At 40.8% G+C, this 18,295-nt stretch overlaps 1 protein-coding gene across 2 annotated transcripts in view; it reads right to left on the bottom strand.

Annotated features, from left to right (window-relative positions):
* Positions 1 to 18,295, bottom strand: part of DOCK4 (dedicator of cytokinesis 4) — a 245,094-nt gene that overhangs the window by 139,589 nt on the left and 87,210 nt on the right. For both annotated transcript variants that reach the window (XM_035128338.2, XM_035128339.2), the window contains exons 3-8: positions 17,528 to 17,568; positions 16,326 to 16,381; positions 14,167 to 14,263; positions 11,748 to 11,896; positions 7,679 to 7,763; positions 7,005 to 7,156 (exon numbers count right to left, since the gene is read on the bottom strand). In XM_035128338.2, coding sequence (XP_034984229.2) covers positions 7,005 to 7,156; positions 7,679 to 7,763; positions 11,748 to 11,896; positions 14,167 to 14,263; positions 16,326 to 16,381; positions 17,528 to 17,568 — 580 coding nt within the window. The remainder of the gene's footprint in view (positions 1 to 7,004; positions 7,157 to 7,678; positions 7,764 to 11,747; positions 11,897 to 14,166; positions 14,264 to 16,325; positions 16,382 to 17,527; positions 17,569 to 18,295) is intronic.

The raw sequence follows: 18,295 nt of genomic DNA, 5'->3' as shown, positions 1-18,295 counted from the left end.
CCAACCACCAAGTGCAAGGAGTCTTTTTTGTGTGTCTGCATCTAATCCTGCCTCTTTCTAAGAATTTCTTTATTGGTGTGCTGTTGTTATTTTCTTTTTCTTTTGTAAATCTACCAAAGAATAAAATAAAATAAAATTGGACAAGAATTACAGTATATGTTATTCTTAATGCTTTAACATGAAAGCTCTACTAGTCAATAATATTTGCATCCAAAAAATCTAATTTCCATTTCCATCTCAACCACAGTCAGAAATTGACCCCGAATACATCATTTTCTTATTGTGTGTCTCTGCTCCCCATACAACTCTACTCCGTATACAACTGAAATAGAAGCAAAGGCTGATAGTATACAAAGACTGTACTACTTGCAATGCTAAAAAAATGCATTGTAGATAATAAATCATAATTTTAAATCCAAGTCATGCCACAGTAAATGACTTTTATTCTTTTCCATGGCCATGTAATCTTGACTTTGCCTCTTGTGGGGTTTCTGAAAATGCACAGAGATAAGCAGGATTTGTTGAAGATCTGATAAAAAAAATCAATGCAGGTTTGATTAAAGAATCAGTCTTATCTGAGAAACGCAGTAATTGGGCCCTCAAGCAAGGCTGGGGTCAAACTACCTCAATGTATTGCAGATGGTAAAATAGGTTCTGGTGTCAGATTATGTTTTATATATTGGCAATTTATTAAAGGCAACATCTACATTACCTGAGGAAAATATGTGTATTTCAAAACTACACAGGATTTTATAGTAGATGTCTATTCCAATAAATGTTGGAACTAAATGTCACAAAAATCCATAGACCACATAATTTGCCTACACCATTGCAGGTGCACATTTAAAACAACAGAAGGTTTTTTAATTTCCACCAGAAGCGCAATGGGCTGTATGTATTTATGACTACAGTATGCATATCCTTCAAGACTTTGAAGCCAAAATCCAGGGTGCTATCTTTTCTGGGCATGGCACTGTACAAAATTGTGGCACTGAAAAGGGGTGGGGTGGGGCGTTGCATCATGAAATCCTGCGAGATCACAACAACCAAAAATGACCACTGTTCTCTCACAATAAAAAACAATATATCCCAGTTTTTCTGGGACACTTGCGGGGTATGAACTATGTACATTTCAATTAAACCAGCACTCTCTGTAACAGAAAAACAGAAGCATTGCTGCATCCTTCAGACTGCAATGGGATAATCTGAAGAATCCATTATTCTTAAAAGAGTGTAATATCCTTTGGATCTTCATGTGTGATTTGAACTAATGAGCAGAACTATCTCTGTCTTAGGACATGATTCAGTCCTAGTTCATTTGGGTCACATTCATTTCAGCTGCAACATACAACACATGGTTAGCTCTCTTCCCACTATGATCAATAGGACTTTGAAAACAGCCGTGGTCTCGCGGTCCTCACTTGTACACTACAAATGATTGCAGTGTTCAAGATTTAAGGAGCATAAAGACTTGGCAGTAGTTATTAAGATTAGCATAATATTTCTTTCTTGTAAAAAAAAGCCTCATTAATTAGCAACTGTTATGTTCCACATAAACCTACATTGTAATTACCACTGCAGTTACATTAAATGCTAAATGACTTTAGTAAGAATATTAACACCAAAGGAGGTAGACATTTATTTTAATAATTAGCAGGCATCGGTTTGCATAAGTGGCAGTGCCCCCATCAGTACTGAGTGGGACTACTTTGCGGTTGTCGTGCAGAAAGTGTTCAGCCCAAACTGGTCCATGGTCCATTGTCCATCTTCATGAATTGCCTATGCAGCTGCCTTTCTACCCTCATGGCAGGAGTGTTTTGAGGGCAAATGCCTACCTATTACCACAAAATTCATGCTACCATCTACACCGCATGATATTTCTGCAGCATCTATGTGTACTCCCAGGTGGAGAACCTCAGATCCTTCAGATGTTGTTGGGTTCCCCCTCCCATCAGTCCCTGTCCATGTGGCAAATGGTCAGCATTGATGGGAGTTGTAGTCTAGCAACACTGGGAGGGTCACAGGCTCTCTGCTCCTGCTGTAGTGCAAACAATCATCCAACCTAAGACACACAGAATCATAGAATTGTAGGGTTCGAAGGGACCCTGAGGGTTATCAGATCCAACCACCGCAAAGCAGGAATCTCAGCTAGCTCATACATGACAGATGGCCAGCCAACCTATGCTTAAAAACCTCCAAGGAAGGAGAGTCCACCACCTCTCATGGGAGTCTGTTGAACAGCTCTTGCTGTCAGAAAGCTCTTTCTGGTGTTACGTGGAATCTCCTTTCTTGTAACTTGAACCCATTGGTTTGGGTCCTAGCCTCCATAGCAGGAGAAAACAAGCTTGCTCCATCTCTCCAGGCCCATTTTCTATGTTGCTTTAAGAAGAAGCAGGTATAGTGGTGCCTTGGCTGTTGAACTTAATTCGTTCCGGGAGTCCGTTCAACTCCCGGAACCATCCGAAAACCAAGGCACAGCTTCTGATTAGCTGCAGGAGCTTCCTGCACTCAACTGGAAGCTGCATCGGATGTTCAGCTTCCGAAAAAAGTTTGCAAAGTGGAACACTCACTTTCGGGTTTGTGGGGTTCAGGAGCTGATTTGTTCGGGAGCCAAGCCGTTCAACAACCAAGGTACCACTGTATAATAATAATAATAATAATAATAATAATAATAATAATAATAATAATTTATTTATACCCCGCTCATCTGGCTGGGCTTCCCCTGCTACTCTGGGCGGCTTCCAACAAACATTAAAATACATCAAATATCACAGATTAAAAACTTCCCTAAACAAGGCTGCCTTTATGTATTTTCTAAATGTCAGGTAGTTGTTTATCTCTCTGACCTCCGATGGGAGGGTGTTCCACAGGGCGGGTGCCACTTCCGAGAAGGCCCTCTGCCTGGTTCCCTGTAGCTTTGCTTCTCGCAGGGAGGGAACCGCCAGAAGGCCCTCGGCGCTGGACCTCAGTGATACAAAGTGATACATAAAATCCTCTCTTCTAATATTTTGGTACACACATTTCCTAACTTCAGAAACTTTTCTTTACTGAGTATATCACTTTGAGCTATCTTTCCCCGCCCCTGGCACCATCAAACTTGAGAATAGGCACAAATGCCTTCTAATACAGTCAGCATTTATGCCTGAGAATTTAAAATGAAAGAATCTACAATGTGTACTCAAGCTTCCTCAAATAAAGGAAATATTGCCAAAAGTTTGAACTGCCCCCTTTAATCGAGGGTTCTCTGAATATTTTGTAAATACAGTGTGACTTCAGCAAAAAGAAAAAGAAATAAGGGGAGGCTCCCACGTGGCAATACATCCTTGCTGGCTCTTTGCACACATGATTTGCTTTCCGTCCGCTCCCTGGCACATACTGGCCTGGCTGAGGCGTTTCATTTGCTCCATTACACTTGTGCCAGTGGTAGAAGAAAGTATTTCATTCCCTCTTTTGTAGGTCAAAGACTAAACCATAAATTGTGTCTGTGTGATATATGCCTGCATCTTTAAACAGGAGAAGGCAACAGCCCCATTTGCTGTTCTCACATGAATCACAATCTGTCTCTCTCTGCTTTCTTTTTCTGCAGTCAGAGGGACCCAGCTGCTAAGTGTCTCCATGCATACCACAATACAGTCTGATGAAATTACAGGTTTTCACTACAGCCTGGGGCTAGACGGCTTCGTGTCTCTTTTGGAAACCATATATTAAGCCACCTTTTCCTTTCAATATTAGTGAAGTTTGTTTTCCTTTTTATAAAAAAATAAAATTTTGCATGCTTCCTCCCTCAATTCTCAAAACGATAAAGCAGGGGTCAGCAAACTTTTTCAGCAGGGGGCCGGCCCACTGTCCTTCAGACCTTGTGGGGGGCTGGACTATATTTTGAAGGGAAAAAATGAACCAATTCCTATGCCCCACAAATAACCCAGAGATGCATTTTAAATAAAAGCACTCATTATATAGTACTCATGTAAAAACACCACAGGCCCCACAAATAACCCAGAGATGCATTTTAAATAAAAGGACACATTCTACTCATGTAAAAACACACTGGTTCCCAGACCGCCTGCGGGCCGGATTTAGAAGGTGATTGGGCCGGATCCGGGCCCCGGGCCTCAGTTTGCCTATGCAATAAAGCATTTCCAGATTGTTGAAAGAACAAATTATCCAAAGAAAGAAAACGCTTACCAGCAAGGTTAGTTTTTTTAAAATTAAAAACAGAGGGCTAAAATTTCAACAGCCTCCTTATACTTTTTGTGTTAAGAAGTATTAATCACAATAGACCACAGTATCCTCAAATATCCAGGCCAAGGATGGCACAATTTGTCAACCAGCCCAGTGAAGTGGGTAGGCATAGGAGTGAAGTCTGAAGTACTGATTCTTAAAGAGATAATTCTCAGAACCATTCCACAGGAAATTATTATTATTATTATTATTATTATTATTATTATTATTATTGCCAGTGGCACACATCAACTCATCTGGTTCAGCTCATAGCCCTGCTGCAGGTAGCCACTCTGAAAGATCTCCAAAAACCAGACCAAACTAAGATGTTGGGTAAATCAGAATTTGGGGTGCACTTTTAAGAAGTTAAAAAAATGTATCAGGGAAATTGTGTGTGAGAGGAGCACAATTCAAAACAAAAGCACAAATAGTTCCACATGCCCAAGCAAATGTCTTGTATTTCTCAAATGGCATCCTCCCTGCTGCATAGCAAATCCCTTTTGAAGCTTAGGGGAGTTTCAAAAGCAGTTTGCGCTATGGTCTTGGAGCCTGCTGTTCAAAGGAAAATAATCAACAATCCAACTGGGAGCAGCCATGCAGCTTTTTGGAGCCTAGGCTTTGTTCCTACAAATATTCCGTGACTTATATATATATATATATATATATATATATATATATATATATATATATAACGAAGCTGAATTTTTTTTCCAAAAAAATTGTAAAATATATTCCCTTACAATAGTTTGGAGGATGATTAGTGAGCAAGATACAGCGGCAAAGTTTGTTGTTAACAAGAAAGCTGAACAAGCTTACTGCCATTGCTTTGACAAAGAACGGATTAGGGCAGCATGCCTGCGGTTTTGATTCTATTTTATAGACCTCGTGGTTCTAAGCCCTGAGTAGTTTTGAGTGCAACAATGGATAAGAGACGGAGGCTTAGTCTAATATGTTAATAATGGACATTCTGTCTTCAGACAGCCAGTGATTTATTTATTTACAACTCAAAGGCTCTGTCTTACTTCCAAAAATCACACAAGCACATATCCATTATAAACAAATCTGGGGGTGGGTTGGGGGGGAGAATCTCAGCAGGTAGTGGCTGTAATGCAGCGTAAATTCCACTAATGGCTTTTAATGCAGAGGAAGCAGAGCTTGGCAGGAATTATGGATTTCCCAACACGAGCTTTCCCCAACCTGGTGTCCCTCAGTAGCTTTGCACAACAGTCCCAGCCAGCATAGGCTGCCATGCACTATGAAAATAACCTCTGTGTCATATAATGTGGTCTCTTTTCTTCTCTCTTCATCACATTTAATGGTGTTACATATTTTCACCTTTGAAAAGTATAGCTTGGCAGGAAGGAAAGAGCCATTTTCACAGGTTTTTATAGTGTCTGGAAAACAGTCACTTCAGTTAGCTAGCTATTCCAGGTTCTAGTTACAGGTAGGTAGCCATGTTGGTCTGCCGTGGTCGAAACAAAATTAAAAAATTCCTTCCAGTAGCACCTTAGAGACCAGCTAAGTTTGTCATTGGTATGAGCTTTTGTGTATCTGAAGAAGTGTGCATGCACACGAAAGCTCATACCAATGGCAAACTTAGTTGGTCCCTAAGGTGCTACTGGAAGGAATTTTTTAATTTTGCTATTTCCAGGAATTCTGATCTAGCAAATTTTGATGTATTAATGTAAAGGTAAGTTTTAAATAAAACTAAGCAGCACTTGCCGTACATAAGAAAGCAAACACCTTGCAATGAATTTATCAGCCCCCATCAACACAAACCTTTGTATCACTGAGTGATTAGATATGTCTGCCAGTGGCGGAGCTTCATGCTCCGGCACCAGGGGGTGGAGAACAGGTAGGGTGGGGCACGTTCTGGGGGCAGGGCACCAGCGGGGGGGCAGCCGCGATGGCACCCTGCCGGGATCGCGCTGCCGCTCTTCCAATGATGTCTGGTAGCAGGTGGATTCAGATGTGGCTAAATAAAGGCTAATCCTAACAATGTTTTCAGAAGGACATCCAATTGTTTTCAATGAAACAGAGCAGGGCTGTGCTGAAAGCAATTCATGAAAATCAGCAGCACTGAAAAACCGCTTGCCTTGACAACAATTTATCACAAACTTGCTCTAACCCAACACTGAACTCTCTGTGACATCAGGGCCAAATCTGATGGGTATTTAGCATGTGTTATGTCATCCTGTTCACTTTGAGCTGTTCACCTGTCGCAATCACCTTGATGACTAATCTGGAATCATTGCTGTCACTCATTTGCCCGTAGTGACATTTATGCAGCCTAATTGAGCTGCACAACATCACAAAGACACCTTACTTGTCATGCAACTCCCAACTTTGTTGGGATCAATTATATGCAACTGATTAAGGGAGGAGAAGTAGCAGCAGCAAAGGAAAACTAGATGGCAAATCAACAGTAGCCAGAGGCAACAATGGCAAATGGTGATCCAGAAATATCTAAATAAATAAGATGAAATAGAACCACATTAATATTTGGAGCTGAGCACCCATGTGTTGATCACCCCATGTATCCATCACTGGTCGTTTCCAGTAAGGAAAAAAAGTAGCCACCTATATTCACATACCAACTGGATTCAGTGGCTCAGACACCAATTCAGAAAGTTAGACAACAACAATTAAAATACAAATTTGGGATTACATTTATGGGTTCCCTAAGACCCAAGAGTCAACACATGCAAGGCAAAAATTCTTTGTTCTCCAAATGAAGACAAGAATGCATGAAGGAACATTCTTGCTTTCTTCAATGAAACTACCTGATTGGTCGGTTCTCTTTGCTATCAAAGAGTGAGAAGATGACCTCTAGTTCTTCTCCCAAGTTGGAACACATCAAACTCTTCATCTGAACGAAGAGGTGGTGGCTGCTTGCTGGGACGGGCGTGTCTTTCTTGCGATGACGGTGCTCCATCTACATATGGCCATCAACAGTCAGGTTACCATTTTGTATTTTATAAAATTCAGCATACCATAGACTAATGCTGAAAATAAGGCTATGTTCTGTTGCCTGAAACATAATTTTCTCCACCAGATCTTATTTTTAACCTCAGCCATCAGTGATGCGCATCTGATTTTTCATTAGGTAATACTGGAAAGAGATCGAAACGTTTTTGGCTGAGCTTATTCGCCAATCACTGCATCTAGTAAATAGTGAGGTTCAGTTTATTCACTCCCTTTTTACTTTATATCCCATCCTTACTCCAATGAACACATTACAATAAAGTATGCATTATCAGAGTTGGTTGGAAAACTCCCAACCAGGCAAAAACACTCATGGAGGGTGTGAAGCAGGACTGAAAAGTGGTCTGGCCTGGGGAAATGGGCGTAGGGTTGGAACATTCCAGAGGGTCAGTTAAGGAAGCTATTTGGCCCCCATCCCTGGTGTATAGGATTGCAAGCTCAAAGAACTGAAGGAAAGTGGAAATTTACTTACCAGTCTATACAGCTCTGTAATACTGATCTCCTCTGGATCCACCATAGCATATTCTTTTCTTGGTACCAAGTCAAGTCCTAGTTGTCTGCAAGGGAATATGGAAAGTCTGGTTGGTAAAGGACATTGGCTAGATCCTCCTAAAAGCATAGTTAGGATCTCTTATTCTCTTTATCCATTGACAGCTGCAAAAGAGACAGGTGGTACATAAATGAAGTGAAATGGAATGAATGAATGAATGATAAGCACTTTGTTCCACATGATTGCAAAACATGCATCCAGTGCAATATTATCAGAAACAATTATTATTACTCCCATTTATATAGAGCTTTTAATGGTTGGCCAGCACCATTTATTTGCATGCTGATTTCCCACAGGAAACCATGATCAAGGTGGTTCACGACATCAAAATGTTTCACATAATTCTGCAACCGTAACAAGACCTAAGACAATTTAAGTAGTCGTAGAAGTGATGCACTAACAAAACATCTCATAGTAACAAATATTCAACAGAGTTAAACAACTTGCTGAGAACTAATGACCAAGTCTGACAACAAAATACAGCAACGTTAAGTCAGATAATAAATGCATATTCAAAACTAAATATTGCCCCAGCAAAAAAAACCCCAACACTCTAAACAATACCCCATCCTAATGTTCAAAGTATTCGCATGCAGTTGTACACTTAATTGTTTTCTAATCTAGCACACTTATTTTGGGTGTAAAATACTGGTTTGCAAATGTCAAAACAAAAACATTAGATAACAAATAATGACATTAGATGTTAAATAGTTGAAATCCCTGCATTACAGGGGGTTGAACTAGATGACCCTCTGGATCCCTTCCAACTTAGCAAGTCCATCCTTCTATTATAAGAAAGTAGCACAAGATGTAACGGGAGGAGGGTATCAGGTCATGATTGCCAGGGCGGAAATGATAACAATATACATTTTGGAAACATTTTTTAGCTTTTGGTGTGGGATTCCGATTCAAAGCTTTATCAGCTGTTTGCAACCCTGCAGGATATAGGCAGTCCCTGTTTGCCCTGTATCTTTTTTTCTGCCCGTGCTCTTGTTTCCAAAACTTGGATACAATGTGCTTATTGCATGAGGGGAGATCTCTGTCTTCCAGTACACCGGGGATCACTCCCCAGCTACAGCCCTCCATGAACAGGTTCCTAGAGGGGCCCAATTCAGGAGGGTGTCTAAGGGGCTGCACTGAGAAAGGAGGCTGCAAATCCCCTGTATGTGCTATTTTATCCAGGCTCCATTCTGCAACTGGTACAACAAATGCCGAGAAAGAAATAATCAGGTAGCAGATGGCATAAATCTGAATAACTCACCTGCTTAATCTTGTGATGCATCAGAAACACTTAAGTATCTTTGATTTGCAAATTGTACAAGCAGCTCCTTTAATTTAGAAGATTAAAGCTCTCCCAGGAACATGTACAGATGCCTGCCGCCTTGCCTCTAAAACAACTGGCGAGCAAACCGCTTCTAGAAAGAGGCAAAATCTGCGCAAAACTTTCTGCTTTCATATAGGAGCATCCCTATGCATGGTTTATTACCTGGATTTATCTCCATTCTCTGCACCAGTCTCAGCCCCTGTGAAATACGACCACATATTCTCTACTGCCACCCATATTCTATTCCATATTCTATTCACTCTCTGCCTGCTCTCTAGGTTGATATGCATTGCAGTACATGATCGATTCTAATGCAAGCCCCTTATGTGTTATGTGCTCAGACAAAGGCAACAAACCCTAGTAAAGCAATTCTCATAGATGACAACACAGGAGGGAGATAATACAGATGCGCTTACAACAATGGCATAGAAACAACGGGTCCAGCCAGGGGTATGTTTGGTTTTTTTAAATTTTATTTTTTGTTGAATTTTTAGAATGGATGAGCCAGTTGTTTTTACAGTTGTTTTACAGCTTAAGCACCCATTCATTTGCAAAGAAAGCACAAAACAGGTTCCCAATAATTGGCACCTCTAATAGTCATCATTATCATCATATACCTGGATGCCTCCCATTTGACTGGGTTGCCCCAGCCACTCTGGGCAGCTTCCAACAAATTAAAACATCAAACACAGTAAAATATCAAACTTTAGTCTAAGAAACTTTAGTCCTATCAGTTCCCTGCAAGAACATAATCCTGAACTTTAATGCAACTGCCTGGGTACTTTCAGCCTGTGTTGCCATTGTCCCAAATAATTTTGAGATGAGAGAAGCCCACTGTGTTTATTTTTTCCTACAGCATCCTGTCTAGAATAGAGATGAGCTGGTTAGTTTTTTCAAACCCTGCAAGGTGCTGTCAAGATCAGTGGGAGTCTTACCTGGCAACATTCAGATCACATTCAGCGTCAACACATAACTGTATGAATTTTTCATTTCCGAAATAGGTGACGGTATTATGCATTTAGTAAAAGCGAAGTGAAAGGCTTTGATATGGCACGGGTTTAGCAAGCACAGAAACATAAAGGCTTGTTTGCTATAAAAAATTTAACACGGCATGTTGATTTTTCTGTATGTCTGCAAGCAAATATTCAGATGAGAGCAAAAGGCAAAAGGTTTTCTGAATTCCTTCTGCCTTTGTGGAATTTTTATTTTGCCATTTATAAATTGAGATTGTCCGGACAGATACCCTGTTTCTCATATTTTAAGGCACCCCCATAAAATAAGCCATAGCAGGATTTTTAAGCATTCAAGGAATATAAGCCATACCCCGAAAATAAGACATAGTGATAGGAGCAGCAGCAATGCTGGCCGCGGCAGGAGGAGGAGGAAAAAAATAAGACATCCCTTGAAAATAAGCCATAGTGTGTTTTTTTGAGGAAAAAATAAATATAAGACGTGTCTTATAATATGAGAAACACGGTAGGAAGCAATCTGGCTGTGCCCATGGCCAAATGAAACTGAATTCTGGCGCAAGACACTCCGCTGTTTTGCCATCACAGTCAAGGAGGAGCATTAATGAGATCTGTTTAATCTCCTCCCATACAAACCCTCCCAAATCTGCTCCAGAGGCCCATCTAACCCTTCAGAGCTGATTTTGATGGTATTTGGGGGGGGGGCTGGAGTCAGCAGTAGAAGAAGAGAAACAGGAGCTTCTGTTGCACTTTAATAATTAATATTGCAAATGTAAATGCACAATAATGCTTGAGGGCACCACCACTATGGAGGCCCCGTCATACATTAATCCAGGGGAACTGGTGTCTCTTGCCAGCACTTGCTGGCATTGCGTGCTGCTAGGGGATGTGTGTAAATACACATACAGAGATGGTTGTGAAGGTCTTTCAAAACCTCCTGGGTGGGTACCAAATGGTGGGAAAGCCTTATGGAATTCTCCTCCGTTGCATGGAATATTTGCACTCCCCAGTGACGTGAGAGTCAGTACAGAGATTACTATAGCACTGGATGGATTATGACAGCAAGGTGAGCAGGCAGCACTTCATACTTAAGGCTTTTATTTCAGCAGGTATTTTAACTGAACATTGATTTTATTGTTTAACTGTTTATTATTATTATTATTATTATCATCATCATCATCATTGTATTGTATTGTTAGGTTGTGTGTACACCACTTAGAAGGCTGTAAATAAGCAGTGTATAAATTGCTGGAAAAAATAAACAAAACTGTGGACAACAAGCAGAAGCAAAAAAGAAAGAAAAACCCTTGAGTGAAGTTCCAGTCAAGGGTGACTGTTTCCCATCTTCTGTTTTCCACGGCAGAAAAGCCACTGTTGTCAGGGGTGGAGATGAGATGAAAGGCATAAAGCTGCAGGTGGGAGAGGGCAGGATGAGAGATTTTCTCTTGTGTGCAGACACGCCTTTCACTTAAACAAGAGGCTTCCCGGAGACTGACCGTTTCTTTTCCCAAGGTAGCTAAAAGGACATACATTTTTCACGAGCATCAGTCATGGTGATGGACCCCCCCCCCTCCTCTTTAAATCTTCCTGTGTAAAAGCTGCCTGCTCTTCATGTTGCTTTCTTTTAATTGCCTTGTAATAAATAAATGCAATGAATGGAGGAAAACGCAATTGGTTTTATATATCATCTCTTACTCACTCATTGCCCCAGTCCAAGCGAGCAGTGATGTGCCGTTTGACGTCCTTCATCCTATCATGGGTGAGATGGCCGACGAGTACCTGCCGTCGTAGGTCTAGGATTTCATTCATTATATGCCATAGTCGGTGAAAGAGATCCCCTTCATTTCTCTGTCAAATATATATATAACCAAATTCTTAGGCTTTGGTACAGAGAAATAAAACAAAGAACACCTTTGCTTCTCTAGGGTATTCTGTTCTTCGGTTTGCAGAAACGTATATATACAGTCATACCTTGGAAGTCAAACGGAATCCATTCTAGAAGTCTGTTCAACTTCCAAAACGTTCGGAAACCAAAGCACAGCTTCTGATTGGCTGCAGGAAGCTCCTGCAGCCAATCGGAAACCCTGTCGGACGTTTGGCTTCCAAAGAACGTTTGCAAACCGGAACACTCACTTCCGGGTTTGCGGCCTTCGGGGTCCAAGGTCTTGGGAAGACAGGCGAACTAATATCAGTGTACTGGAAGAAGCAAAGATCACCAGTGTTGAAGCAATGATTCTTCAACATCAACTTCGTTGGATTGGTCATGTTATGCGGATGCCTGATGATCGTCTTCCAAAGCAACTACTCTATTCCGAACTTAAAAATGGAAAGCGTAATGCTGGTGGTCAACAAAAGAGGTTTAAAGACTGTCTCAAGGCAAATCTTTAAAATGTAGTATAAACACTGACAACAGCCTTTACCAAAGGTGTCATGGGCTTTGAAGAAGCTCGATCTCAAGATGCAAGGGAGAAACATGCTAAGAGGAAGGCACGCTTAGCAAATCCACACCGTGATCAACTCTCGCCTGGAAATCAATGTCCCCACTGTGAAAGGACGTGTGGATCCAGAATTGGCCTCCACAGTCACTTACTGTGTTTAACATACACTTGTTAAAATCGTGTTTATGGAAGACAATCTTACTCGGCTACGAGTGATCGCCAAAGAAGAAGTATATCTTGATCTGTAACTGCGTAAAAGTATAGTCTTGTAATAGGATTGATCCCTACCCCACAAACTCCTCCGTACTCCCAATTTGCCTCCTTATCTTGACATATAAAAGTTTTGTTATTGGGGGGGGGGGTTGAGGTCAAGCTGTTGGATGGTTGCTGTGGCTCCAAGCCCACATTCCCAGCATGTTCGCACTCCTGTCTCAGCAATGGCTTGGCTTGGTCGTGTCCACATTTATGTCTACCATCATGGAGAGAAAGGCACTTGACCCCAAAGTGCCAGTTGCCCGCTTACTACCCTCCTTCTACCATTTATAGCATGAATAAGGATGATGAAAATTGGATGGTTCCCATTCTCTGCACTACACCCTGTGGTATTTTTCTATGTACAGTGAGGACACACAATGATCCCATACCTTCAGCTGCTTATTGGCTGTTATCAGGAAGCAAGGCAAATGTCTGAAACGGTCTTTAGTCATTCCAACAAACTTTACTGAACAGAAGGATTATAGTCTAAGGACTCTCATATGGATTGGAATGAATATTTTAAAGTCATCCATGGCACTGTGTCATTTTAATGTTGGTAGTACATTGGATTTCACTTTAAATCTGTTAGATTAGCTTTGTGCAAGTACTGTTTAAGGCTGTTATTGTCAAGGTCAGTCTTTCTGCTACTTTTGTGCATCAAAGCAGGTTTCTTTCTTTGTAAAAAAACATCTGCTTTATCTCAATTCAAAGTGCAAACATGCAAGATACTTAAAAAAAAAGATCAGGTTTACTTCTAACATTTTGTTATCTAGTCTTCACCTTCACTTCTAAAATTAATCCTACATTTAGCTACCTACATATTCAGCTGAAAATTTAGCTACCTACATATTCAGCTGAAACAGACATTTCCATGTTCAATTTTGGGTGAGTGTGTGTGTGTCTGCTTTAAACCACGAGGGCAATTTGTACGGAGGCAACTTATACACAGTTAGGCCACCTTATGGAACAAGCATTGGGCTATATGCAAGAAAGCAGCTGTCATGCAAAAGTCTCCTTATGGAAGAAGCATTATGTACATAAAAGGGTGTGATTTGCATGGTACCCACAGCTAAATTCTCACACTAGTATTATGTTTACAATTCCGGTTGCTGAACTATGACTATGAATGGAGAACCCAACAGATTATCTCCACACTTTGCCTGGCAGCAGCAATCATCAGCTTGGGGGAAATCAGAGAACTTCATCCAGGTACCCTCTTTCCCTGTCCCACCCCAACATTGTCAAAGCTGACCTCACTGACGACACACAGGACTTTTAACATTCTTTATGAAATAACTGGTATACCATTTTTAAAAATACTTAGATTTGTTTTTTGGAAAAAATAAAATAAAACTACTTTATTGCTTTAGAAAAATACGCATTATCCCTAAAATTGTTTCCAGAATAGGCACATGGTGCATTTACCACATAAAGTTGTTTCCACATCGTTCCCCAGTCTCTTAAAGTTGACGTCATCTCTGTGATAACCGAATCTTCTGTGGGAACAACCATTTCAAACTGCCTGTTGCCATCAAAAGAAATACAATATCCAGCATTAAAATGGCATTACTTTTACTAAGCAGTTTAAGATCACAAAACCAGGTTGGGATGATCAAATCTGGATGCAGTTTCCTTCCGCTTATAATTCCCAGGAACTTTTGAACATTAATGGAGACCGAGAAACTGACTCTAACAAACTGAACTGTGATAATTCTGCAGCAAAGTATCATTGCAATGGACCATCAAGCATTCTGCTTGGTCAACACCACAGTGTGGAAACATATCATAACCAAGAGTCTTTCCAGTATGCAGGATCTGCTAAGAATTTTTAATTATTGTTATTCTTCCAGAATGGTTTTGTTTTTTGCAGGTGTATTCTGGATTGGGTCACTGATGTATTAATAGTGCTTTAATGATTGATTGATTCTGGACCATCCACACATAATTCTACTTTATTAGTTGTTCTGTGATGGTTCCCCAGTGTTATTGTCTTATTGACATCTAGAGGGATACTGTTGCAGTATATTGCAACTAAAGTAGGTCTAAAACCACATCAACCATGTTACCTAAAAGGGTGGAATTTATAGTGTTCAGTCTTGGCATTTGTAATATGTTACTTTCTGGTGCTTAGATAATACTTTACTATGTTTCCTATGAATTTCCTGTGCTATTTTGTAGCTGGTTTTTATGTGTCATGTTTGTTGTGGATAGTAAAGAAGTTGTTGTATTTAGTTGTTGGTTGCGTTTTGTGGAATTTTTTTTTTTTACATTTGCTCATTATTTAAACGTTTTAATCTATGTTGCAAACCGCTTACAGTTGTGCTTAAATATAATTGGTATTTAAGTTGTCAAAATAAATAAATAACCATAACATTTGTGGTTAGAAACACTATCGGATTTCAGTAGGAAGACATGGGATATGCACTGATTGGAAACGAAACAGTATATCTGGCCTGAACATTTTTGCAGGACCAAAAACAGAAGATTATGCAGAACCACACCGATACCATCCATAGCTGCCAAGTTTTCCCTTTTCTCGCGAGGAAGCCTATTCAGCATAAGGGAAAATCCCTTTAAAAAAGGGATAACTTGGCAGCTATGATACCATCACGAGCACAAATCATATGAATGCACAGTCAAAATGACACCTGGAGTCTCTCAGTGACTGATATTGTTAACCACCAATAATATTTGCACTCCAAAATAAGCTCCATTACATCTGGTGCAAGGAAATAAAAGAGTCGTCCCGTAACAGTTTAAAGATTAATCATTAAACCATGACTCCTAATCATGGTTAAGAGACCAACAGTGCCTCAACAGGTTGCAGACTCCTTTGCATCATTCATGTGAAATTCTGCCTTCCTTTCATTTTGGAAACTACCGCATTTTCCCGTGTATAACACGCCCCTGTGTATAAGACGCCCACTATTTCTGGAACTTCAAATAAAGAAAAGGGGGGGATTGCCAAGAGTTCTTAAGCTGGGGGGGGGGGACTGGCGAAAATCGCTCAGCCGCCTGACTGACACTGCCAATCGCACGCGTCGCCAAAACTACCAATCGGTTGCCCAATTGCCACAGCGGCAGCCAATCAACAGCAGCCCTTGCCACAGCCACCAATCACCCACCCAATCACCACTGACAATCTCCTGCTCATGGCTGCAACCAATTGCCTGTCCCCCCTCTGCACTATCCATGTATAAGATGACCCCCCATTTTTAACATTATTTTATAATTTTAAAAACCTCATCTTATACATGGGAAAATACGGTAACTGTGGTGCAAAATTACACTTGCCCTGCTCTTTTCCCTAATCGTAGTTACTCTAACCCAGTTTTCAAACCCATATCTCTGATTGCATGGCTAGTTTAAATAAAGGTGATGCTGCAACGTAGTTAAAAAGGACGGTTACTACGCAAACACATAGGGCACTCCCAATTTCCCACCCATCTACACCAGGCCTTTAAGGTGCCATGGGCTTCACTTTGAAAGATTTATCCCTTTTCAACACAATTCTTGCAACAGCTTTCCCCACTGCTGCTTTATAGCCTTTGCCAAAATCCCAGAACCCCAAAATCTCCACCTACCCTTTGTTCTTAACACAGGCATTTTTCAGGTGAATATAGCTGGATGGGAAGATACCCTGGAAGAGAAAAGGAGCTAAATAAGTGCCACAGACAACCAAAGACAGGGAGAGGGAGGAAACTGGCATGAATGCATTATTGAAGAGAAAAACTGAGTCCATACTATGGAAGACGTTTGCATTATACTTGCAAAACTTGTTGGAAGGCAATACAGTGCAGTAGAACTTTCTGTATTCAAATGGTCCAAGAGAGCATTATCGTTGGGTCCCGGCAACTCAGGTAAAGAGTGAGGACTGAGGTGTCAGAAAAATTCACAGGTCCGCTTACGAATCAGGGGCAGTGGTTGAGAAGCGCCTGCTATCACTGTAACATTGCTCATCTCTTCGCATCTGCCACCGTTGTCCCTCACTGCCATTTCAGAGTGTGTGTGTGTTAGGAAGGTTGTTTAATAGAGAATAACTGTGAGAACAGGGATGTGTCCCTAAACTACTCACAGTGGCTGGTAAGTAGCTATGCTGCTGAATTAATTATCTGCAATTCCACTTCCTCCTGATAAACTACTTCATGTGAGACAGATCCTATCCCTTCAGAGCCTTTGTTCCCTCCTCGTTCTCCAAACCTAATAATAATAATAACAATAATAATAACAATAATTTATTTATACCCTGCCCATCTGGGTGCTCTCAACAGAATATTAAAAACACAATAAAAACACGATAAAATATCAAACATTAAAAACTTCACCAAACAGGGCTGCCTTCAGATGTGTTCTAAAAGTCAGGTAGTTGTTTATTTCCTTGACATCTGATGGTAGGGCGTTCCACAGGGCGGGTGCCACTACCGAAAAGGCCCTCTGCCTGGTTCCCTGTAACCTCACTTCTCGCAGTGAGGGACCTGCCAGAAGGCCCTCAGAGCTGGACCTCAGTGTCTGGGCAGAACGATGGGGGTGGAGATGCTCCTTCAGGTATACACAGGTGTGGGTGTGTGGGTGTGGGTACACACACACACACACACACACATTCTTCTACTACTACTGCTACTATCATCAGGCTACCACAGGCTACAGCCACCTTTTTATGCCTTAAACGATACTGCTACTTGGTTATGCCAAATAGCTTGGTTTTTGTGTGGCAGCTTTATAATTCGTATGAGTATTTCAGCGTGATTTTACATGCATTTCAGGTGAGCAACAAAAGTGGTTTTACCTTGAGGTTGGGGTTTTTTAAGGCAAATCCTCTGTACCAGCCTGTAGAAAAATAATAATAATAATAGATACGTAAACTTACATTTTATCTGAAAAACTCTCTGACATATGTCATCTACAATAATAAAAAGTGGCAGATGGATTCATAGCGTGCTATTGTATCAGCAGTGACACATGACGCAAATCTCATAGTCTTTAATGGGTGGGTCTTGTGCAGAAAGAAAAACGTTCACAATTGAAGTTTCCACACACACACCCCACACGTTTTTAACTAGCACAAACTAACACCCATAAAAAAAAATCAAAGAATTGTAAACAACAGCACATAAATAAATAGATATCCTTTCAGCACTGGTATGAAAAGGAGAATCTGAAACATAGCAGAGGGTATGCATTTATATTTTCTTTGTCTAACGGACAGAAATTTAACCCATTAAATCAAGAGAGAAAAGAACTCTAGAGTCTTGTGGCCAGGGCTTTTATTCAGCCAGAACTCACAGGAATTCAGTTTCAGCACTTTTCAGGTGGGAGCCATTGTCATTATAAGAGAACAAGGAAAGTGTTCGTGGTTTCAAAAAGTGTTTCAAAAAGTGAAAATCCGGCTTTTGGCAAAGTTCTCGAGCTTTTTTAATGGGTTTTTAATGGGATTTTCCCAGACTGCAGTGTTTTTCACCCAGACACTGTTTATGGCTGCTTGAATTCCGTCTATGTCCAGGAAGTTCCAGGCATATGGCAGCTCTAGTTCACTGTGATGTCCAGCATCCTTTTT

The sequence above is a fragment of the Zootoca vivipara genome, chromosome 10, assembly GCF_963506605.1.
Source record: "Zootoca vivipara chromosome 10, rZooViv1.1, whole genome shotgun sequence".
In the NCBI taxonomy this organism is placed as follows: domain Eukaryota; kingdom Metazoa; phylum Chordata; class Lepidosauria; order Squamata; family Lacertidae; genus Zootoca; species Zootoca vivipara.
Note: the sequence above shows the minus strand (reverse complement) of the source record. Positions and strands in the feature narration are given on the sequence as shown.